General features: G+C 42.7%; 1 protein-coding gene across 2 annotated transcripts in view; it reads right to left on the minus strand.

Annotated features, from left to right (window-relative positions):
• TUSC3 (tumor suppressor candidate 3) overlaps window positions 1-25,412 on the minus strand; it is a 308,021-nt gene that overhangs the window by 187,665 nt on the left and 94,944 nt on the right. For both annotated transcript variants that reach the window (XM_075066435.1, XM_075066436.1), the window contains exon 2: window positions 14,938-15,107. In XM_075066435.1, coding sequence (XP_074922536.1) covers window positions 14,938-15,107 — 170 coding nt within the window. The remainder of the gene's footprint in view (window positions 1-14,937; window positions 15,108-25,412) is intronic.

Below are 25,412 nucleotides of genomic sequence, written 5' to 3' on the forward strand. Positions count from 1 at the left end.
CAGTAGCCGTGAGCAGAGGCTGCACTTTCTGGAAGTTTGGTGGATACTAGCATTCTACATCGAGTGCACTAAGCTGTTCAGGAAGTCAAATCAGCTGTTCGTAGCAGTGGCAGACTGGATGAAAGGACTCCCAGTCTCATCTCAAAGAATATCTTCCTGGATCACATCCTGCATCTGCACGTGCTATGAGCTGGCCAAAATATCAGCCCAGGCACTTATGGCACACTCCACAAGGTCACAGGCTTCATTAGCGGCACTCCTGGCCCAGGTCCTGATACAAGGAATCTGCAGGGCAGCAACTTGGTCCTTGGTGTATACCTTCACTTCTCATTACACCATCATCTAGCATGCCAGAGATGATGCAGCATTCAGCATCTACTGCTTAGGCAAGGCTTGGGAGTCACTTAATTGGAATCGATATGAGCAATCACTCGAAGAAAAAACGGTTACTCACCTTCTTGTAACCGTTGTTCTTCAAGATGTGTTGCTCATATGCATTCAAATATCCACCCTCCTTCTTCTCTGTTAGAGTAGTCGGCAAGAAGAAACTGAGGCAAGGCCAGATCAGCAGGTGCATATATGCAGCACCATGAAGGCGCCACTCAAGGGGGCTCCACAACCAACCCCAGGGGAGCTGCTAAGGGAAAACTTGCCAACAACTTTGCACCCGGTGCATCTAAGTGAAATCAATATGAGCAATCACTCAAAGAAGAAACATTAACTTCATATAGGAGGAACCCTTCAAGGCAGATAACCAAAATCTAGGCTGGACTGGACAGCTTTAAGCATTCCAGTACACTGACAGAGTTCAGACTTTCACTCTCAATGAAACACTAGAAGACCTTAAAAATATGTGAGTCAACTCCTACCACATAGACCTGTGGCCATCATAGCCAGCAGAAGTGTATCATTTTCCTCTGCTAATGGAAATAATCAATACCTCCTTCCAGAGTCCCATTCCCACTGCACCCGTACCCTTCACTTTGCCACCTGCACCCAGATAGCCTCACACAGAACCCTCTCACCCCATACCATGATCTCCCCACACTAAGTCCCTCCACACTTGGATCCTGCTGGTCTGAGCCTGCCTGTCCCATACCTGGATCAGGGACAGGCATGCAAAACTCATCCCTTTTACTTGCTATCTTGGTGTGCCTAGCACAGAGGGGCAGGGCCTCAGGGTGTTTCTGGAGCAGGCCTGCCCTTGTGCTCTGTCAGGGTCGGGTGCAGTCTCACCACCAAGTCTGTATCCTGGAAGGGATGGGGGCTGAAGGGTGATCTCTCACCTCCATGCAGCCAGTGGACTGTGCTCCCTACTGCCATGCTGGAGCCTCAACATTTATATATTGACAAAAAGTATGTAGAATTTTGAAACATTGTGCGCAGAATGTTTTGTTTTGTTTTTTTGAGCACAGAATTTTTAAGTTTTTGGCGCATTATTCCCTTGGGAGCAGAAAGTGCAGGGTACACTAGATTGCATACGTGTTCTTCAAGTTGTATCAAAAAGAGGACTGATCAGCCTGAGGACATGCTTTGATGAGCTCGTGTGCCCAGATGTAGCAATTACATAAGTTAGTACAAATTGGCAGTTAGGAAATGCCTATAATTGACAAGTAAATCTTAAAAGGTATCAGTTAAAAATATATGGGGAGTAAGATTAAGGACAATAAGAAGGAATTCTTTTAAATATATCAGGAACAAACAAAGATTTAGCAATGGTATAGGTTCAATACTAAAAGAGTCTAGTAAAGCTGTCAATCATGAAGCAGATAAGACAGAAGTATTCCAAAAAAATTTCCATTGAGTATTTGGAAAGAAGCAGGATGATGTATTCAAATATTACAGAGACAAGGAAATATATTCTTTTCCCTCAGGAACTAGGTAGGATATTAAACAGCAACTATTAAACATAAGCATTTTTACACTGATAAGAACCAGATGACTTGCACCCAAGAATAAAAAGAATTGGAAGTCATGGAAGAGATTCCAGGAGATTGGAAAAGGGAAAATATAGTGCCAATCTATAAAAAAGGAAATAAGGAGAACACAGGAAATTACAGACCAGTCAGCTCAACTTCTGTACCTGTAAAGATAATGGAGCAAATAATTAAGGCATCAATTTGCAAACATCTAGAAGATAATAAGGTAATAAGTAACAGTCAGCATGGATTTCTCAAGAACAAATCATGTCAAACCAACTTGATAGCTTTCTTTGAAAGGGTAACAGGCCTTGCAGATTGGGGTGGGTGGAAGCCATTCACATGGTATATCTTTACTTTAGTAAAGCTTCTGATACGGTCTGACATGACCTTCTCATATAGAAACTAGGGAAATGAAACCTAAATGGGAGCTACTAAAAAGTGTGTACAAAATGGGTTGGAAAATCATTCCCACAGAATAGTTATCAGTGAGTCACATTCATACTCGAAGGGCATAATACGTGGAGTCCCACAGGGATCAGTTCTGAGTCTGATTTGGTTATAAATCTTCATCCATGATTTAAATAATAGCATAGAGAGTACACTTATAAAGTTTGTGGATGATACCAAGCTAGGAGGGGTTGGAAGTGCTTTGAAGGATAGGATTAAAATTCAAAGTGATCTGAAAAAACTGCAGAAATTATCTGAAGTAAACAGAATGAAATCCAATAAAGACAAATGCAAAGTACTCCATTTAGGAAGGAACAATCAGTTGCACACATACAAAACTGGAAATGACTGTTAAGAGGGAGTACTGCGGAAACGGATCATAGCGGACCACAAGGTAAATATGAGTCAACAGTGTAATGCTGTTGCAAAAGAACTGAACATCATTCTGGGATGTATTAGCAGGAATGTGGTAAGCAAGACATGAGAAGTAATTCTTCCGCTCTACTCCATGCTGATTAGGCCTCAACTGGAGTATTGTGTCCAGTTCTGGGTGCCACATTTCAGGAGAGATGTGGACAAATTGGAGAAAGTCCAGAGAAGAGCAATAAACACGATTAAAGGTCTAGAAAACATGACCTATGAGGGAAGATTGAAAAAATTGGGTTTCTTTAGTCTGGAGCAGAAAAGACTGAATGAGGACAAGATAACCGTTTTCAACTACATAAAAGGTTGTCACAAGGGGGAGGGATATTTGTTCTTCTTAACTCTAAGGATAGGACAAGAAGCAATGGGCTTAAATTGCAACAAGGGCGGTTTAGGTTGGTCATTAGGAAAAACTTCTTCACTGTCAGGATGGTAAAGCACTGGAATAAATTGCCTAGAGAGGTTTTGGAATCTCCATCATTGGAGATTTTTAAGAGCAGGTTACAGAAACACCTCTCAGGAATGGTCTAGATAATAGTTAGTCCTGCAATGGCAATATGATACTTTTTAAACTGTCTTTAAGATTTTAAATATAAAAACACAGAGAAAAACTAGGGCTGGTCTATACTACTAAGTTAGGTCAAGCTAACTATGTCACTCAGGGATGTGAAAAATTCACATCCCAGAGAGAAATAGTAAAGCCAAACTAAGCCCAGGTGTAGACACCACTTAGTCAATGGAAGAATTCTTCCATTGACCTAACTACCACCTCTCAGAGAGGTGAATTTACTACAGCTACTGAGGAACTCTTTCAGTCACCATAGTAAGTGTCTACAGTATAGCACAGCATTTCTAGCGCTGACATATTTTTAGATGCCTTAATACTACGGTAGACATGATTGAGAGAAAGAGCAGATAGAGAAAAATGCGGAGACATAGTAGATAAATCTAACACGCAGAGGGAGTGGACAGAAACAGCTTTATAATATCATAGTTTATGTGATGCAGAAAGTAGCCAATGCTACTTTTTAGGGAAAAAATTGAATGTATAACTTTGCTAGAGATTATTAGTCATAGTAGTAAAAATTTAAATGTTTCAGTATTTCAGTGCTACTTTACACTTGAAATGTCACATTGATTTTTGGTGTGTATTCATTTTGAAAATGTTTTGATGAGTGACAGTTAACTTAAATCCTAGACAGAGGAATACCTGCAGAACATTAGTCATTAAGTACCTTAAAGCAAAAATAGATTCTTCACAAAGTATATACTGAGTAGCTAACAAAAAAGTAATTCATGCATTCAAATTCTGTACATACTTACAGATCTCCTGCCCATTAATTAACCATTGATTTGAGAAATGTCAATTTTCTGATAATAGTTGGATGTGACATATGATCAACTTCATTAAATTCATATTATTTCATGTGGCAGGACTGGGTCTCAATTGCACATCTGCTTAAAACAATTTAATTAAAAGCAATATGTTGATTTTTTTTTTTTTTCCTTCAAGGATTCTTTTAAAGATTTACAATTGCTATATACTTAAATGCCTGGAGTGGCAAATTGCAGGATGAAGTTTATAAGCATTTTTCTACCTCAGTAAACAATATAAAGTTGTAAATGAGATTATGTTTCTTTATAATGACAATGTTTATATTATTTTTAAAGGCAGTACTAAAAGGTTCATAGATGTACACAAAAAATGTACATATGAAGGAATTAATTCCCTGCTATTTTATGTAATGATGACTACACTGACCCTTTTAAGAGAGAACTTTGTACTTCTGTTATACCAGTGGTTCTCAAACTTTTGTACTGGTGACCTCCTTTACATAGCAAGCATCTGAGTGCGACCCCTTTATAAAAGAAAAACACATTTTTAAATATTTAACACCATTATAAATGCTGGAGGAAAAGCAGGGTTTGGGGTGGAGGCTGACAGCTCACGACTCCCCATGTAATAACCTCACGACCCTCTGAGGGGTCCCGACCACCAGTTGAAGAACCCCTGTGCTATATCTTTGCTGATATTGGGTAGGAAACAAAATCACCAGATGGATCCTGATGTCCACCCCACACAAGACCTAAAGGGGTTAAAGAGTCTACGTGGTCCAATTAACCACCTAGGTTGCACCTGGAGGAGGAGCCAGAGCGTAATGAGGTCTAATTAAAGAGGAAGCTCAGCTATACAAGCACTAGAGGGGCTTGTATATCCAGTAGCTGAGAGTAGAAGAGGGACTACAAAGAGAGAGGGAGGGTTTGCAGTCACCCTCAGCATAAGAAAACACAAGGTAGAAAGTAGCTCAGCAATACAGCAGGGAAGTTCAGGACTGTGCAAACCTTGACAGCTTATTGTAGGGCCCCTGGACTAGAACCCAGTGCAGAGGGTGGGCTCGGGTTCTCCTACCAGTCACTGGAGAAGTGGCACTGTTAAGAAGGCAGTGAAAGAGAAGACTGTCTGGGACAGTGGGTCAAGAGAGACTTAGATGCATGCAGTTTTCACAGAAGGGGAAAACTACAGTGACCTGGTCAAAGGACCAAGCCACGAAACAGGTGCAGTTGACTCCCGAGAAAGAGAATGAGTGAGTAAAGGAGTGCAACTGAATGAAAGGACGTTGGCTTGGCAGAGCTAATCCCCAGACCTGGCCAGAAAGAGGCACTTCGGCAGTGAGTAGAGCACCCCATGACATACCTGCAGAGTCCAAAACCCATATTGATGGATCCACTCTGGAGCTATTGGAATAAGGTAAAGGAGCCTTCCTTGACTTTGGATCAGACCTTGGGCACGAGTGGAACTGCAGGGAAGGCATACAACAGTCCTTTTGATGAAGGAAAGTGGAAAGCATCTGTCAGTGAACCCAGGTTGTGGCCTGCTTGGGAACAAAAGACTCAACTTTTTCTGTTTGCTGTTGTTGCAAACAGGTCCACTTGGGGAGCTCCTCACTACTGGAAAATGGACCTAAAAATGTCCAGGCAATGACACCACTCATGGTAACCTGTGAACGACCTGCTAAGACAGTCTGTCTGCCAGAGTGTTTTGACTTCTCAGAAGGTAAGTCACTTTCAGGGTGATGAAACTGGCAATTCAGAAATTCCAGAGGAGGATTATCTCCTGGCATAACTTTGTCACTTGCCCCCACCCCCTGCCTTGCTTGTTTAAACAGAACATGGTTGTTGTATTGTTTGTTGTATTGTCTCTGAGCACCAACCAATTCGGCCGCACTACGAAGAAGGAATGCCATGCAAGCTAAATGGATGGCCCGAAGCTCCGTGATAGATCCTGGGGTGACCAAAGGCTTTGAGTCTGGTAGGGACCTAAGCAAGCTCCCAAATCTAAATCTAATGCCTCTGCAATTAGACTGAGTGACAGCTGTGGAGGGGCAAAGGGAACTCCTTCACAAATATTTTCAGATTCTACCCACCAGTCCAGGGAGGACAAGGCCTGAGCAGATACTTGAACCACTATGTCCATTTGATGACAGGCTGGTCAATACACTGAGGCTAGCCAATCCTGTAGCTTTCTGAGGTGCAGTCTGGCATGCTGCACCATGTAAATGCACACCATGTCTCCTAGATGCTTGAGGCAGTTCTGAACCATAATGACAGAGTGGGCCTTTGGATCTAAAACATCAAAAGTGGACAGAATAGTGGCTATGCTGGAAAGTACCTTAGACCTGGACCATACTCTCACTAGCTAGTCATCTAGGTAAGGGAACACATGGATTCCTGACCTTCACAGCAATGCTGCTAATACAGCCATGCATTTAATGAATATGTAAGGAGCAGCTGACAGACCAAAAGGTAGTGGGATCCAATTACCATGAATCTGAGAAACTTTCAGTGGATCTGGTGAATCACCATGTCAAAATAAGTGTCAAGTCGAGAGCAGCATACCAGTCCCCAGGATCTAAGGAAGGGATAATAGATGTTAATGTAACTATCCAGAATTTTGTTTTCTTTTGATGCTTGTTTAAACTGTCTTGCATCTAAAATTGGTCTGACAACCTGCTTTGCCTTCAAGACTAGGAAGTAACTGTCATAAACAGATAGCTAAGGGTTAATGTTTCTTTTACCTGTAAACGGTTAACAAAGGGAACCAAACACCTGACCAGAGGACCAATCAGGAAACAAGATTTTTCAAATCTCAAGGGAGGGAAGTTTTGGGTGTGTGTTCTTTGTCTCATCTCTGTTGCTCTCTAGGCTCTGAGGGGATCACTCTATCTCAGGCTTTCTAATCTTCCTGTTTCCAAGTTGTAGTACAAAGGTAGAAGACATAGGCTGTATTGTACTGTTGTTTTTTGTATTTGATGTGGTTGTGGTTTGATGAATGTTTTAATTGTATTTTTTTGGATAGCGCCTTTTATTCCAATTTTTTTCTTTTAACATAACCCTGTATATTGTCACTGATCGAGACCATTTTTATGTCTTTTCTTTCTTCTTTTCTATATAAAGGCTTTCTTTTTAAAACTTGTTGGATTTTTTTTCTAGTTGGGGCCAAGGACGATTGAGTCTGCTGCTCACGCAGGAATTGGAGGGAGGAATTGAAAATAGGGAGATTTCCAGCGTCATCCAGGAGCGCAAGTAACTAGGAGACAAAGGGGGGGGTTGTTTCCTTTGTGTTGAGACTCCCAGGGCATCTGAGTCTAGGGTCCCCCAGGGAAGGTTTTGGGGAGACCAGAGTGAGCCAGGCACTAGAATTCCTGGCTGGTGGCAGCGCTATCAGATCTAAGCTGGTAATTAAGCTTGGAGGTTTCATGCTAGCATCTCATTTTCTGAACTCTAAGGTTCAGATCTGAGTAGGAAAGCTATGACAATAACAAAAATAAAAGGGGGTATAGCCGCATAGTCCACTGTATCCAGGCTTTCTTACAATGCTGTTCTGGCCCGCCACCACTTTGCCTCATCAGCAAAGTTGTCTTTGAACATCATAACATTTGCACACAGACTGAAATCGTAATGACCCAGCAGTGTGCTGGTTTGTGATCCTAGGCTGTAAACTTCCTATGGAATAAAATTTCCAGCCGAACAGGTCTATCTTTTTTGCTTCTTTCCATTTTGGAGTAGAGGCCTGGTGTTCCTGTATCTCTTTTTTCTTAGTTGCAACAACTACCAGGAGCCTGGAGGAGAGAGATTATAGAAGTGTTCAAATCCCTTTGAAAGGACATAATATCTTTTTCTCCACTATTTTAGCAGTAGGAGGCAGGGAAGATGGGATCTACCATGGAACCCTGACTAGTTCCAGGACAGCCTCATTAATAAAGCTTACCATAGAAGGTCCTGCAGAGACTAAAATGTCTATTAGTCTTCGAATTTTTTCCTGCACCTATTCTGGATGGATATCTAGAGTTGGAGCCATGCTCCTCAACAAGTTTTGATAAACTGTGAAATCATCAGGAGGGGGAGAAGTAGACTCAGTCACTACTGCCTCAACAGGCAACGAAGAAGAGGAGGCTAAGGGTTGTTGAGGAGGTCCCTCCTCCAACTTTTCCACAGGAGAGTCCAGAGCAGGCAGATCCCCTTTAACAGTACTGGTATCAGAGGAGGGAAAACAGTGACCTAGCTACAGATGATCCTGGCCACTATAGAAGGGCAGAAAGGGAGCAGAGAGGCTCTCAAGCGTGAAGGAAGGTCCCCAGGGGTTCAAAAGGACCAATGGTAGGGATGTGGTACCCAGATATGGTTAGGCCATTTGCCTTAGCATGCTGAGGCTGTAACTGATACTGTGTTGGGCAGGCACCCAACTAGGCCTGCTGGGCATATTCTGGTGGAGATTCAAAAGATCCAACCTCAGTCTGATGAGGAGTCCTCTTCCTCAGATCGCGGGCAAAGTGACCTCATTGTTAGCAAGGAGACCAGCTCTGAGTCTGGAGATGGGGATACTGCCAAGATCACTGCTGACTTCCCTCTAGATGGAACTCTACAGATAAGTTCCACAACTGTGGAAGCCACTAGTACCAAATGGAGTTCTGGGGCTGGAGTCAGAACCTCAGGAACATGCACTTCCAATCCTGGTACTGAGTGAGACTCCTGAATAGCAGGGGAAACCAGCACTGACAAGTTAAGTAGTTTTCTGTCTGCCTTGAAAGCCTTGAATATAAAAAGGCACTGGAAAGGGCTCCTAAGGTACCAAAAGGTGTGCTAATCCTTCAGGGATTGGTGTCAATGGAGACTTCCTAGGCTTTGGAATCAGCAAACCCATCTGGCTTGTGAACTGTGTTTGGGGGTGCATTTTCCTTGAGCGCAACCCTAAGTCCTTATCTCAGCCCAGTGCCTTCACCCTAGACTTTAAAGGCCCCAGTACTACGTCTTTGAGAGATGTATGTAGTCTCTTTTTAGGTGCCGGTAATGAGGATATGCATCTGGACTGTCAGAAGAGGGGGAACACTCCTAACTGACGCGGATGTACTCAGTACCTGTTCCAAGTCAGAAGGTTCCTACAGCGGGTTAAGCACAGACTCCATAAGCAGGTACATGTTCTGGCAGCCAGGAGAATGAGGCATTAGTGTGGTACTGAGCCCGGTACTCAACGAGGAGCTGTGAACCCCACTCTAGAGAAATACTATTCTAAGCTTATTCTTATATCTATTTATGTACATATACACAGAAGTTCTCACAACAAATTTTTTAGTGGCCTCAGAGCGTGGCCACCAACTCTCACTAGTGTTGCACTAACACTTTTCCTCCCTAAAATTAATTAATTTTTTTAGGAAAAGCAATTAAATATGCACAGATCCACATCCAAATCACTGTAATGTATATTTGTAAGTTTTTTTGGCAGACTCAGTAACAAAAATAATACTGCCTCCATCAAGTGCTTAGTGCATCCTGGGGCTTGCAGATTTTGTATCTTTGTTAATATCACAGAACACATAGTAGCTACCTAAGAGGCTATGGAAAGTGATAAGTGACATTAACAAACATATATGTATCACTTTTCACAGCTAGTTAGTAAGTCTGCTGTGAAAAGCCATACTTGCACATTTGTTAACATCACTTTTCTCAGTGTGCCCCAGGACTCATTAAATCCTGGATGGGAGGGGCAAAGGGGGACGCAGCAGGGGTCAGAGGCTATGGTGGGATGAATTTGGGGCCAGGGGAGGCAGTGGGAGCCCGGGCCAATGAGGGGGATGGATGTGAGGCGGGGGGAGGTAGCAGGAGCCCAGGGCAATGTGGGGACAGATGTCGATGCGAGGCCAGGAAGGCAGCAGAGTCCTGGGGACAGGGGGAATGAATACAGGGCCATGGGAGGCAGCAGGAGCCAGGGATGATGGGGGTGGGTGACGAGCCCCACTGTTGCATGGCCAGAGCCAGGGCCTGGTGTCTGCTGGGATGGGGCTCAGTGCCTGCGGCCAGAACCCGGAGCTGGGGACCAGGGATCAGAGCCTGCTGCCGGACAGCCAGAGCCCAGAGCTGAGTGTCAGAGTCCAGGAGTACGTGGTTGGAGCCAGGAGTCAGTGCCTGCCGCTGCATGGCTGGAGCCAGCATTCACTGCTGCGCAGCCCCGGCCAGGGGGTTAGCACCTGGGGCCAGCTCCCACCACCACATGGCCAGAGCCCAGGAACAGAGCTGTGGGTCGGCACCTGCTGCCATGCAGCTGGGGTACGGGATCAGCACGAGGGGCTGGGGCTGCACGGCCAGAGCTGTGGGTCAGAACCTGCTGCCATGCAGCTGGGGCAGGGGATCAGCACCAGGGTCTAGGGCAGGGCAGCTGGAGCCTGGGCCCAGTGCCCATTAGCATATGGCTGGAACTGGGGGCCAGAGGCTGACTGAAGCTCCATGGCCAGAGCTGGGCATCAGCACCTGCTGTCCTTTGGCCAGAGCCAGGGTTTGGCACCCAAAGCCCTGTGCTTGAAGCCTGCTGCCATGCAGCTGAGGTTGGGAATCAGTGCCTGCCACTGCACGCTGGGGGCCGGAGCCTGCTGCCATGTAGCTGGAACCAGGGGCCAGAGCCACGTGTCCAGAGCCAGGGGAGGGGAAAGGGGGCGCACAGGGGGATGTCAGTACCTGATGCCCCGCGACTGGAGCCTGGGGCCACAAGGCCAGGTTCCTGAAGTCCCGCCACTGGAGCCTGCTTCCCAAAGCTCCTCTCCCCACCACTCGCAATGTGGGTCAAGAACTCACTTTGCTCCTGCAGCACTGTGCCTCACCTCTCTCCAGAGGCACTGCTTTGCCCCCCTCACTCCACTGCCATCACCACCCAGGAGGCTGTCGTGGCTGCACAAAAAGCCCTTCGTGGCTGCATGCAGCTATCATGGCCACATCTGAGAAACTTTGCGCTACACTAGACTAACACTATGGACAATATGCATACTCAAGAAGGAAGGCGTGCAGATGCAAAGATTGTAGCGCCAACAACCACCATCATTGGCGGCAGGAAGGAATTTCTGGGCAGGGGAGGTCTAGGGCAGTACGGCCCTTTATACATACAAGTAGCGGAACAAGGCACTGGAGGGGGCTCACACTGCTCCTATTGGTACTCATGAGGGAAAAATCTCCAACAACCACGCATGAGGAGCATACACATCTATATGAACATAAAATCACTTGAAGAACTTTCCTGTTCCAGCACAGGGGAGTCAGGGGTGAATTCAGGGGCAAGAGGGAGACAGGCCATAGAAGACAGCGCTATGAACATAAGAATGGCCATACTGGGTCAGACAAAGGGCCATCCTGCCCAGTATCCTGTCTGCCAGCAGTGGCCAATGCCAGGTGCCCTAGAGAGAGTGAATCTAACAGGTAATCATCAAGTGATCTCTCTCCTGCCATCCATCTCCACCCTCTGACAAACAGAGTCTCGGGACACCATTCCTTACCCATCCTGGCTAATAGCCATTAATGGACTTAACCTCCATGAATGTATCTAGTTCTCTTTTAAACCCTGTTAAAGTCCTAGCCTTCACAACCTCCTCAGGCAAGGAGTTCCACAAGTTGACTGTGCGCTGTGTGAAGAACAACTTCCTTTTATTTGTTTTAAAGCTACTGTCATTAATTTCATTTGGTGGCCCATAGTTCTTATATTATGGAAAAGTAATAACTTTTCCTTATTCAGTTTTCCACATCACTCATGAATTATATACCTCTATCATACCCCCCCTTAGTCTCCTCTTTCCAAGCTGAAAAGTCCTAACTCTTTAATCTCTCCTCATATGGGACCTGTTCCAAACCCCTAATCATTTTAGTTGCCCTTCTCTGAACCTTCTCTAATGCCACATCTGTACACATTATCAAGATGTGGGCGTACAATGGATTTATATAAGGGCAATAAGATATTCTCCGTCTTATTCTCTATCCTTTTTCAATGATTCCTAACATACTGTTGCTTTTGACTGCTGCTGCACACTGCATGGCTGTCTCAGAGAACTATCCACAATGACTCCAAGATCTCTTTCCTGATTAGTTGTGACTAAATTAGCCCTAGCATATTGTAGTATAGTTGGGGTTATTTTTTCAATGTGCATTACTTTACATTTATCCACATTAAATTTTTTGCCATTTGTTGCCCAACACTTTGCTTTGTGAGATCTTTTTGAAGTTCTTCACAGTCTGCTTTGGTCTTAACTATCTTGACAGTTAGGAGTTTTTCTAAACTTAACTTCCCCATACCAATTTCTCCCTACTGTTACTCACACCTTCTGTCAACTGTCTGTAATGGGCCACTCTCTTACCACTTCAGAAGTTATTTTTCCTCCCTTGGTATCCTGCTGTTCAAGTTGATTTATCTTGTTAGAATGAACTCACGCTTGGTAAAGCAACCTCCATCCTTTCATGTATTTGTACCTGCTCCTGTATTTTTCACTTCATGCATCTGATAAAGTGGGTTCTAGCCCACAAAAGTTTATGCCCAAATAAATCTGTTAGTCTCTAAGATGCCACAAGGACTCCTCGTTGTTTTTGTATTTGCTCAGGTTCCGATTCAGAAAAGTATTTAATCACATGCTTAACATTAAGCATGTGAACAGTTATATTGACTTCAATGGGACTGTTCACATTTTAAAATTATTTGGGGCCTGAGAGAGAGATTCTAGATTGGAGAATTTTATAGCCCGTAACTGAAGAGGCAATATAAAAGCCATTATGCTATACTAGGCACCTCCAAGCCCTCTCATCTTGGGAAAGATGTTGGACAGCATAGGAGAACTGCACAGTCATGAAACAAAGGAATAGCTTCACTCTTGTAACAGAGCATTAGACCCCCATTCTGAAATGGTAAATCCAAATTAATCTGACCTATCACAGTATTTATTTATAAAGAAATGAAGCTGTGACATAGAGACTATTTGGCAAAAAGCCCCTGTTATTTGCAAGCAATTTTCATCCTGGGAGCTGACTAACTCAATGCAACAAGCACATGCTTTACAGGATATTTATTCATAAAGAGTAATATGTAAGGTATTTACAGAAAGCTCTCAATTTGCCAAGATTCTTAACCTTTGTGAGATATATGTATGGGTAATATTTAATGTATTTATACTGAAAATGTGCTTTATGGCCTTGGAGTAGAAATTAGTCACCAGGAGATAATGTGCCTCGGAGATGACTCATTCAAGCAAGAGGGAACTGTCACCTCTCTCTAAATCAACCAGTGAGGTAATGCAAGGTTCTGTTGTCTACCCTTGCCACATCTCAGAACAGTCAATGGGAAGCATCAAAGACAATTGCAATGATCTGAACCACTTGGCAGTAAAAAGGGACATTATAGCTGGCAGGAGATCGCCCTGGCTATGAATAGAGACAAAATTCTGTTTCAGAACAGCAAAGAGTAGATAGATGAAGTCTTGATCCATTCACTGAGGAAAGCCCTAAAGGAGTGTGGGGCTTTCATTAACATTTTGATCCTGGTTCTTGTGAAATCAGCCAGCTCTGCAACAGACTGAACTTGTGGGGTGGGGGGGAAATCTACTTTATTACACAGGAAAGGTAATTACTGGTAAGTGTAGACCCAGATTCAAGTTTTGTGATTTTGTTTTGTATTGCAACCTGTTGTTTCCACTGCTCTCTCTTGTTTCTACTTAAATATTTATTCTTTCTTAAAAATTTCTCTTTCTTTCTTTCATAAGTGCTGTACAGTTTACAGGAGTTGGGGTTTAAGGTAAAACTGGTAAATGGAGCTACCCTGCACTTTTGGAGGCAAAGGATCTGGAATTTATGTGAGTAGCCAGAATCAGGGGCTAGATATCATGGGGGAACGTTTCAAAGAGATTTAAAAATGGAGGTGTACCTATTGTTAACCTGCAAGACAACGTTAGTGATGGTATAGCCCAGAGGAGAGCACTGGAGGGTCTGAAAGGCTAGTGGTGTTAGGGAGCTGATATCTAGCTACAGGACTGGCTCCAGGCACCAAGAGCCAAGCAGGTGCTAGGGGCAGCAATCTGCAATGGGTGGCAGTCCGTGTGTTTTTGCCCCCCAAGCAGAACGCCGAATTGCCTCCACGGACAGCGGGGGCATTCCGTGCGCTGTTAGGGTGGCGTGCGCATTTCCAGGGTGGCGGCAGCTTCTATGTTTAGCTGTCTCCGGCGGCACAGCTTCTGTCTTCTGGCTGAAGACAGAAGCTGCTGCCGAATTGCCGCTGCCACGGAAATGCGTGAGCGCCCTAACTGCGCACGAACTGCCCCCGCCGTCAGCAGCGACAGTTTGGAGCGCTGCTTGGGGCAGCAAAAACAGTAGAGGCAGCCCTGTCTAGCTATCACAAGAAAGACTCCCTCACGCTAGAGGCATGGAAAAACAAGGTGACTCACAGTCCTAAGTGCTCAAGAACCATCACAATGACTAACTGGCAACAGACACTTACTGGGAATAAAAAAAAGATTATTTTAAAAAATGAAAAGAGAGCCTTGCATCAGTTACTAATTTAAGTAGAAGCTCTTAAATAGTGAAAATTAATAAAATGATTGACAACATTCATAGGATGTATCAGAGGTAGAAAATGTATCACAAATAGAAATTTATAAGCTGTTGTCACAGAAGGAAGATACTATGGTAAGCACCCACAAGACAGATCGGTATTTATCTATCTCCCCAGGACCTAAGCTAGAACGATAACTCTTATAATTGTGTACATCAATTAAAACATAGTTAATTGAGCACTGTTGGGAGGCAGGGGAAAAGAAGAGCAGAAGAATCTGTTTCATAGGGTATAAATTACCTGCAAACAGAACATTGTCTCTGTGGCTGGAGAGCTGTGAACATTACAATCACAGAGTAGTTACGAGGTGGGGCCTTCACAAATCTTCTGAATTTGTCTCCATTCATGCGGATGACTGAGCGCCTTGAGCTCCATTCCATAAGCTGTTCCACCTTTTCCGCTAACAGATTCTGTAATCAAATACAAGGAGGAGGCATGTTAAATACAAGCACTATGAGGCTAAATTCTGCCCTTGTTTGAACATACCCAATAGAAGAATTTGACCCTCATTCTATCTACTTTTGACTGCAATTGAGTTAAAGATGTTTTACAAATATAATTGAATTTGGTTTGAAAAAAATTAAACTGATTAAAGTAGACTTGTAAGTTTTACTTAAGGAAAACGTTTTATTTCAAGTTCTGGAGAGTACAGCACTATTGTAGGTATCTGTGTCTAGAGGAAGAGACACCTGTATGCCCTTCTTAGCATACAACACGTCATCAATTTCCATTACAAGTAAGATTGTTTCACACATCTGCACAAAGAAGAAAATCATAGAGTATAGCATTATGTTACATTTGTTATGTAACAGTCAAGTCATAGCAAGACAATCACAGCCATTCAGATCTCAAATTAAAAGAAAAATAGAGCTGGACGCGCCAGAAAAGCAGCTATATCTTTGTATAACACAATAATTAGTTTAAAAAAAGCAGGGATAAAAGACAGATTTCCTTACAAGTGTCTACCATATTACCATGGCATTAAGTTATACTTACTAATAAGCATTGGTATTTTATTGTCAACAGGATTGCTACTGTTGTAATAATCGTCTTAAAAATTTTCCCTAATTATAAGCTCAACTGTAAAAAGTATGTGAAAGTTCATGAGATGTCACAATAACTCACAACAACAAATGTTTGTTCTTTTCTTTATTTCTAATAAAAGGTTTAAATGATTTTAATGGTGTTTGCTGTAGTACTAAGCAGGCTTAGGTTTCTCTATACTAAAACCTTAACACTATTTAATGTTGGACAGTGAGTAATTGGATTATGTCATCTTTGGGACCCTATGTTCCATCTAAATTAATACAACAGTATCATAGTCTATTATTAAGTTTGCCCAACATTTCCTACAAGACTCTGGTTTCAGTTGCTTATAACTTTGCTAAACTTTACCATTCACGCTGAAATTTCCCATTAAATGTTCTGCTGCAGGCTGATGTCTTGGAAAATTTATCCAAAACAGTTCAGCCACTTCTGAGAATGAGGCTATGAACAAAACACATTTTCCTCTCACTTTGAAAAATTCTACTGATCTCTTTTGAGAAGCTCTAGCATCTCCATGCTTTGGAGAAGAGATGTGAAATTTGGCAGGCAGTGACATTTATGTCAAGAATGTGCATCTTCCCAATTCCCAATAATTCACCTAAATTTAGCAAATTATAAGCCTCTTAAAAATTGCAGTTTGCATATGCTCATTAGATATATTAAAGATTTGCAGCTGTAGTCCCTGAAGAATCAGTTGGCATTGAGCTTGCTCCAGAACCTGACTGAGCATGATTTTCCCTGCAATTGCAGGGCTGCCGCAGAGTGGGCTGAGGCTGGTATCAGAACTGAGTGAAGGCAGTCTGTCTCTCTTGTGTTCTCAGTTCGCCCATGCTGGCAGTGCATAGTAAAGGAAGATATTTGTAGGACCCCTGCCTCGTTTATGGCATAAGTTGAAAGATGTGGAATGAATGAGACAGATAACACACTTCTCAGTGCAGGAAGAGAAAAGATGGTCTAATGGTTAAGGGAGCTGAATGCTTTCCGGGGAATTTGATTCTAACCCTGCCTCGGGCCACAGAGTTGCTGTGTGATGCTGGATAAATCACTTAACTCAAACTTTTCACAGTTAATCACTAATTGTGTGTTCCTCATTTTCTGGGCACCTGATGAGATGCCTTAGTGTCTGATTTGCAGAAGTACTGAACTCTGCAACTGAAGTCAATTGTTACTGTGCTTTGAACATGTAAAAGATTACATAATGCCAAGTATTCTGAAAAATCAAGTCCTAGGTGTCTCAAATTAGGCAACCAAAATCAGTGGATACTTTTAAACAAACAAACACTCTCTCTGTGCCTCAGCTCCCCACTGTAAAATTGATATAAGACAACTCCCTCATTTCACAGTAGCGTTGAAGATAAATGAATATTGAGAAGCACTTAGATGCTATGCAGATGAGCATCACAGAAAAGCCCATGAAGTATTTAATAATTCTGTCTCCAGAGCAGGGTTTGAATAGCGTGTAGTAAATAATGCCTTGTTCGATACACTGGACAAAGAAAAAACTAAATATTGAACAGTTGCTCATTAACTGAGCACCATCCATCCTGTAAACTGATGGATAGAGGCCTGTGCACACATTTATATTCCCAGATGCAAATATCCACAGATATAAATTTGGTATCCGTGGAACCGCAGGCCTCTCCCAGGAACCACAGCGGCAAAAAGAGCAGAACATGCGGCCACCATTCCCAGGAGCCAGCGCCCGCACCAGCAGTTCCTCTGGCCACTCACAGCCCTGCCCTCATCCCTTCCATGCAGCTGTCTGCGTCTCCTATTTGAGAGTAGTACGGCCACGCCAGAGGAGCTGCTGGCGCGAAGCACTGGCTCCTGGGAGCAGCAGCCCCAAGTTCTGCTCCTTTCACCACTGCAGTTCCTGGAAAGCCCTGCGGTTTTGTGGATACTGATTTATATCCGCGAATATAAATGTATATCTGCGCATGGCTCTACTGATGGAGGCAGTGGTCCTTATGTAAAAAAAATATGATGCGATCTAGTAATTAAAGACTATATAATAATACTTGTGCATTCACAAGGTGGGTAAATGAAGACTACATATGCAACTTTAATTCTGGCATGTCCTAACTTTTAAATGCTTGACTTTGCATCTGCTTAATGTCCTTTTTAATGTAGTTTGTGTTTATAATATGCATTTATTTTCATTGAGCACATGTAGTAATTAACAGTCATGACAAATGAGCATCCCTTCAAAAGACGTACAACAGCAGTCAAATATAATACTGCCCAGACAAGATAGTTTATTAAGCAGTGCTCTTAGTGACCCCTGCAATCAGCGCCCACTTATTGTTCAACTCCATGTCTGCAGTACGCCATGGCATCCAAGCTATTCTGCATAATAGTGTTCCAGAATCTGAACTTTCGTGAAAAAAAGCATTGCTAGCAGTTGTGGAAATAAATGTGTGAACTGATGTAGTGTCACTTGCCTAGGGCTATGTCTACTCTTCAAAGGCTGTAGTTAATCCACCTTTCCAGGAGGCAGTAGCTAGACTGACAGAAGAATTCTTCTATCTACCTAGTGCTCTCTGTACTGGGCGTTAGGTCAGCATAGTTATGTCTCTAAGGGATGAGAATTTCCCTGGAGAGATGTAGCTATGCTGATGTACATTTCCAGTGTAGAGCAGCCCTAAGTCTGCAAAGAGCTTAAAGCAATAGCTCAGATGTGAATATCCAACTGAGCCACTCAAGCCCACATAAGAGTCAGGTTCCCTGACCACAGTATTTGGCAGTTTTTTAAGATGTCATGAAATTCTGTACTTCTGCCAGCATCCACTGTTTTGTTTTCTCTTTCTCCCCACCCCATTGGGACCTTCCTGCAGCTGCCTCATGCTCTCTAGTTTTCTTCATAGGGAAGTTAATTGGATTACAGTGTGCACTGCCTGAACTGTTCCATGGAGCTGAGCTCACTCCTCTAGAATTTACAGATGTGCCCTTGACAGTTTAAAGGAGCTCAGTCTCTATCTTTTTCAGCCAACATAATTCAGTGCAGAGGGCACAAGACTGAAGTCGGAAGAGGTGGATTCTATTCTGGACTCTGCCATTGACCTGACTTGCTATGTGACCTTGGGTAAGTCTTAGTTTCCACATCCCTAAAATGGAGAAGATGCTGGCTCTCCTAAAGCCCATTGCCAACTCTGTCCACATATCTTTTCAAGGGACACCATCATAGGATCTAATCCTATCAGACATGCTATCAGAGGCTTGTTCATCTGCACATCTACCAATGTAATGTATGCCATCATGTGCCAGCAATGCTCCTCTGCCATGTACATCGGCCAAACCGGACAGTCTCTACACAAAAGAATAAATGGACACAAATCAGACGTCAAGAATTATAACATTAAAAAAACCAGTCGGAGAACACTTCAACCTCCCTGGTCACTCTATTACAGACCTAAAAGTTGCAATTATTCAACAACAACAACAAAAAAACTTCAAAAACAGACTCCAACGAGAAACTGCAAAACTGGAATTAATTTGCTAACTGGACACCATTAAATTAGGCTTGAATAATGACTGGGAGTGGATGAGTCATTACACAAACTAAACTATTTCTCCATGCTAATTTTTCCCCCTACTGTAACTCACACCCTCTTGTCAACTGTTTGAAATGGGCCATCCTGATTATCACTGCAAACATTTTTTTTCTCCTAATAGCCTACCTTATTTGATTAGTCTCAGAGTTGGTATGGCAATACTGATTTTTAAATGGTCTCTGTGTACGTGTGTGTGTGTGTGTATATATATATCTTCCTACTGTATTTTCCACTGCATGCATCTGATGAAGTAGGCTTTAGCCCATGAAAGCTTATGTTCAAATAAATTTGTTACTCTCTAAGGTGCCACAAGTGATACAGACTAACACGGCTACCACTCTGAAACCTGTCAGTATTAATACTGTCACTCCCAATTCAGCAGCTTAGGAGTGTGCTGTTTCAACCATTATTTAACTAACAGGACTCCTCAGCTCTCCCCATTTGGGAGGATACTGTGGGATACAGAAGTGGAATCCTATGGAGGTGTACTCATGAAGGCATTAAAGGGGTTACCTATCTTTCAAAACTCCTGCTCTCCAAATAGGCTTACCCTCATAAAGCCATATTGATCACCCCAACTTCCCCACTATCACTTGGCTTGACAAGGTAGAGATGAACTGCAGAATGTTAGGTAGGGCAGGGCTGTTTATATTATCAGTCAAAAGGCTGATGAAAACACACACCTATGCCCCCAAATGTTACTGCTGTAATAAAGATTCTATGGCCTCAGGTACACTTCAACAACAGGGTTCTATGCCATCACACTCACAAAGGAGAGCTTATATTCCAGCTTTCTACAGTCATACTTCCAGGAATAATGTCCCAGAACAGAGGTCTCTGGCTGTCTGGCCTTTTCCAGCAGTATAAATAAATAGGGCAGCCACTTATCCAGTCTATGCTGAAATTCAACTAGGTTCTATACTCTGGCAAAGAAGAAAGTACACAGCTCTAATGCAATATACCTTTGTTGATTTTCCTTATGGTTTTATTTGCCAAAAACAAAACTATTTGGGCTTTATTATTGCCAATCGATAACAGCCAAAATCCTGCACTGAACTACATCCAGTGTAACTCCACAGGCTACAACAAAAGAGGCTGCATGAATTGTAAATTAGTACAGAATTTAGCCTTGGATATACAGTAATTGGGGTCTGGAGTCTTACTTTGCATGGGTGGGGAGTAAAGTTTATAGCTAGTAATTCTGAAAGATGTTTCTACCACAACAAATCCTGAATCGGTAATTTAAAACATCAAATTTATTTTCACCCTGTTAAGTCCTGAAAACAAAAGGAAATGTTCATGCCTATAAAATGGTGTTCTGTGATTTAGAGCCACCAGTCTGAAGGATAAGTTCTTGATGGATTTACAATTCTGTTCATCACAGGCATGCAAATGAACAAATTAGTAAAAAGAATTTTCCTGCCAAAAGAAATATTTGCTGTTTTGCTTACACAGAGGAACTATTGGAGTACTTCCCTGAGAGAAACAAACAGAATAGATTAAAAAGAAACCTATCCTCTGCTAAGTTTACTCAATACAGGGCATGGTTCAAATTGTAAGATCTCAATTAAACAGTTTACAGATAGGAAATATCTTATTTCTATTTCAAAAGATCTACCAGTTTTGGATGATGTGCTCTAGCTAGTAATGTTCAATAAAAATGCAAGAGATGAACTGACAGCAGCATAGAAAATATGATTTCTCTGTGCTACATTCACTGAAGCTAAGAGATTAAGTCTGTAGAAACTAATGAAAGGATAGAAAGATTTTCAAGTTTTCACATAGCAACCATAGATTCCTTTTTGCCCTGTGTGGCTCCCAGAGACATAAAGGAATTTGCTTCCAGCAAAATGGGGTAGAGATCCCTTACTGATACTTTACAGATCTCGGAGAGCACTAGCAGAAGACTCTAGGCTGCTTGACTAGCAGAAACATGAGAAACAAATATCATTATGCACAGACCCTAGTAACTATTCCTGTCAAACTATAAATAACCTAACTGAGGCACGGCTTCCTTGATATTTTCAAATCGCCCAGGCTCAGTTGTTAGTCGGTTTATTTTTAAAATCCACCAGAAAACTTACTGCAAGTACAGTATTCTAAAAACCAGAAACAACTATGATTTTGCAATGTGCTTCAATGACACTGAAGGATTCCAACTCTCCTAAAAAATAAAGACTTTCATTCAGTACATGGAGTGAAAACCCCTGTTGATTTCAAGGGGGGCAGGATTTCACCCTGGGTTCTGAGAGACTTCTTATTAATAATATCCTGGCATTTTCTGGTTTAATGCTATCCCAGGATGTCTCTTCTCATAACATCGTTGATACAAAAGATCTTCCCATGACTCATGATATCTGATCTCACAAGCAAAACTAGAAGTGCTAGGAGGATTTCAAAAACTGAAGGCATTTTTTAGTCATCGAAAAACCCATTTACAGTATGTGCTTAACTGAGAGTTCATTTTAAATTTATATTTTAAAGTCTGACCACTTGAGCTCTGGAAGTCAGACGTATTTCAGGTTATGCTTATAGTTTGACTTCAGAGCATGTGCTGAAAGTGACATCTACTTTTCTATCACTGGGCTCAGACAATTAAACATTTCCACTTAAGGAAAAATAAGTGTTTTGACACATGCTGCTACTGTTGGGACCCACTTTGGTGATTTCATGCTTCAGGAAATCTGTATAATTTCCACAAAACCATTAGAGGAATTTTTTTGTGCTATGACAAGACCAAACTGCCATGACTTTCTCTTACTTAGTATGTAAGGAGAACACCTTAATCTGTTTAGATTCTTTCCAGTTGGAAAAAAATTACTCATAACCAAAGAGGTTTTAGAGAATTAATATTTCATGGATTAAAAATGTCCTGTGTAAATTGTATCTCATGAATAAACTCCTCTTTCCGAAAAGTTGCAGTGTATTGTAAGGAAAAAGGTAGTGGGATAACTGCTGACAGAAAGCACTAACAGAAAATGCCCTGCTGATTTTAGATAGATTAGACAGAAATAATCTGATTAAAACAGTTAGCAAAGTCACTGTTTGAAAAGGCAGCAGTCCAGTTCCAAGTATCCCCACTGTGGGCTGTTCTGACTCAGATTAAACAATAAAAACAACAAGGAGTCCTTGTGGAACCTGAGAGACTAATAAATTTACTGGGCATGAGCTTTTGTGGGATAGAATCCACTTCCCTAGATGCAATGTTGTACCCAACTGATCCCAGGATGTGAGAGAGCCAAAAAGGGTCAGGTAATATGTTTTATTGGACCAAATTCTGTTGGTGAAAGAGACAAGCTTTTAAGTACCACAGAGCTCTTCATCTGGTCTGGAAAAGGTAATCAGAATGTCATGGCTAAATAAAAGGTAGAACAGATTGTTAAGCATAAAGAGTTAACACATATTGCAAGAAACCATTCAAATAAAGGACGTGAGCAATTAAAACCTCTGCAGTCACAGGTCAAAGAAGAGATAGTGAGTTACAGATAACTGTAACAAGACATAAAACCAATATCTGTATTAATTCTCTTATGTTTCATGTCTAGCAGAGTTAGGTTTGTTTTTTGAAAATATTGTGCAGGTTTCCTTTGAGGATGAGTACAGAGAAGTCAAATATGGAATGATCATTTTGTCAAAAGTGTATGCACATAGACAGTGCTTAATTTGTGCCGGGGCTTGCCAGGACTTAGAACCAGCACCTCTAGGCGTGGCAGTTCATAGTCCCAGCACCTCTGGGCTTGCTGCATCAGTTATCAATGTAAAAAAAAATTGGTTGAACCCCGGCACCTAATTGCTTGAACCTGGCACCTCTTTCATTACAAATTAAGCACTGCCCATAGATGATAGCGTTTTTTTGTCTTTTATCATTCTTCTGCGTATGTTCATTCAAGAGCATAGAGATTGTCTAGCATCACCCACATAGTTAGTGGTGCCTGTGATTCACTGGATGAAGTACACGAGTTCTTGTGACAGGCATGTGTAGGACCCATACATCTTGAAAGGTATGGTGTGAGGGGTATTGATCATCATAGCAGTGGAGATATGGCTGCAGGATTTGCATCTGTTATGGCGGGGTCTGGTACTGCTCTGAGTTGGGATGTCCTAGTCAGTGGGGAGCTTGCTTCTGACAACAAGCTTGGTGAAGTTGGGAGATTGTTTGGAAGGCCAAAAGAGGGTGTTTGGGAAAGGGCCACTTCCACCCTGATTGAATTGGCCTCATTAGCACTGACCCACCACTTGGCAACTCCCATCTTTTCATTTGCTGGTCATGCCTAGTGGTCAGAGCAGGAGTCATGCACCAGGAAACTTAGCTGGGGTTCAAAACCAGAGGCCAGATACCAGAACCAAGGGGCAAGCCAGAGTCAGAGTCTGGAATTGGAGCAAAAGGTCAGAAATGAAGTCAGAGGCCAAAGCCAAGGCCAAAAATCAGAGCCAGAATTAGAGTCAGAGAATTAAGCCAAAGTTTGGAGCCAGGGCTCAGAAGTTAGTCAAGAAGGCAAGATCCAATGAAGATGACATCCAGAAACTCACTCAGCTGAATGGACAGCTTCCTGTGCCTCTTTACAGCTTAAACAGCATAGCCAGAACAATCAGTGGGGCTGGGTGTTCCTCTAGACAGGATTCTTGTGGACAGTGCCTCTGGTAGGGCTATGGTTCTGTTAGCCATCAACCAAACAGGTAGTAGCAAGCTGCCAGATGGCAGCTGGAATAGGAGGGTTGCCTGGAGACCCATCGATCCTCACAAAGATATCCATTGATGTGTGTGTGTTAGAGAAGGCAAGATCAAAGAAATGTGCCTTGACTTGGAGCAGAAAATGGTAAGGTTTGTGATGGTCTTTAGTTCCTGAGGACAGTTCATTCCACAATCTCAACTGCCCACATGCACCCTGCCTCCCAGAGAAATTCTGTCTCCTGGCGCAGGCTAGCTTTCCCCTTATTGTAGAAAGTTCTATTGTGTCAGAATAGCATAACTGTGGACAGTAGTCTTTGTCCATTGAGCTTGAGCAGTCTGTCCTTTGAGCTTTAGATAATCTTTTGGATATTATGAGCCTACACACTTTGAGATAAGTACCACGTACTTAAGTACTTGATTTGAAATTCTATGGGAAGCCTCTGTAGAGAGTAGAGGACAGATTGGATGTGTCTGCAGTGGCCTGAGTGCTGAGGAGACATATTTCAGCATTCTGTACTAGTAAGAGTTCCCTAAATGCTGAAATCTTTATGTCCAAGTATACTAAATTGCTGTAATCCAGCAGAGATGTGACAAAGGCATGAATGAATTAATCCAAGTCTTTGTCCACCAGGATAGAACAGAGTCTCCTAGCCAAGAGGAGATGGTAGAAAGTGTTACTCATGGATGCTGCAAAGCAAAAGCTCAGTATCAGATAGGAATCCAAGAGCACTCCTACAGTATGGACTGAACAGATCAGTGGTGGGTGGGTGGGCATCTTCAGCCAGTGGAGAATTCAACCTGGCTGCAAGATCTTCAGAATACCTTCCTCTGCCCACTAGTATCACCTTTGTCTTCCTTGGGTTCAGCTTCAGCAAGCTGTGGATACAGTCTCTCTCCTTCCACCCCTTCTTGTTTGGAATAAGAGAGGGCATCTGTTGTTTTGACTCACTGAAGTTCCTGTATCTTGTTAAACTGATCAAGAGATATAACCAGTTGATCTTTCTTTTTATAAAAGTGATGAGAGGACCTTAGTGGAATATACTATTCATGTATATGAAGACTTTGGCCTTATTTAAATCAGTTTACTGATTTACAGAATTCTATTGTGCACTTGCTAGCTATATATCTGTAACTCAGTGAGATTATTTTAGATGAATTACACATCTGAGGAAGAGGAATCCTTTCTTTAAAAAAAAAAAAAAAAACAGAATGGGAAGAGACTGTCTAGGAAAGAGTAAGGCAGAAAGGGATCTAGGGGTTATAGTGGACAGGGCGGCTCTAGACATTTCACCGCCACAAGCATGGCGGCATGCCTCTGCCGGTCATCGGTCCTGCGGTTCCAGTGGACCTCCCGCAGGCGTGCCTGCGGAGGGTCCACCGGAGCAGCGGAACCAGCAGACCCTCCACAGGCATGCCACCGAAGGCTGGCTGCCTGCCGCCCTCCT

Source organism: Chelonoidis abingdonii, chromosome 5 (assembly GCF_003597395.2).
Source record: "Chelonoidis abingdonii isolate Lonesome George chromosome 5, CheloAbing_2.0, whole genome shotgun sequence".
NCBI lineage: Eukaryota > Metazoa > Chordata > Testudines > Testudinidae > Chelonoidis > Chelonoidis abingdonii.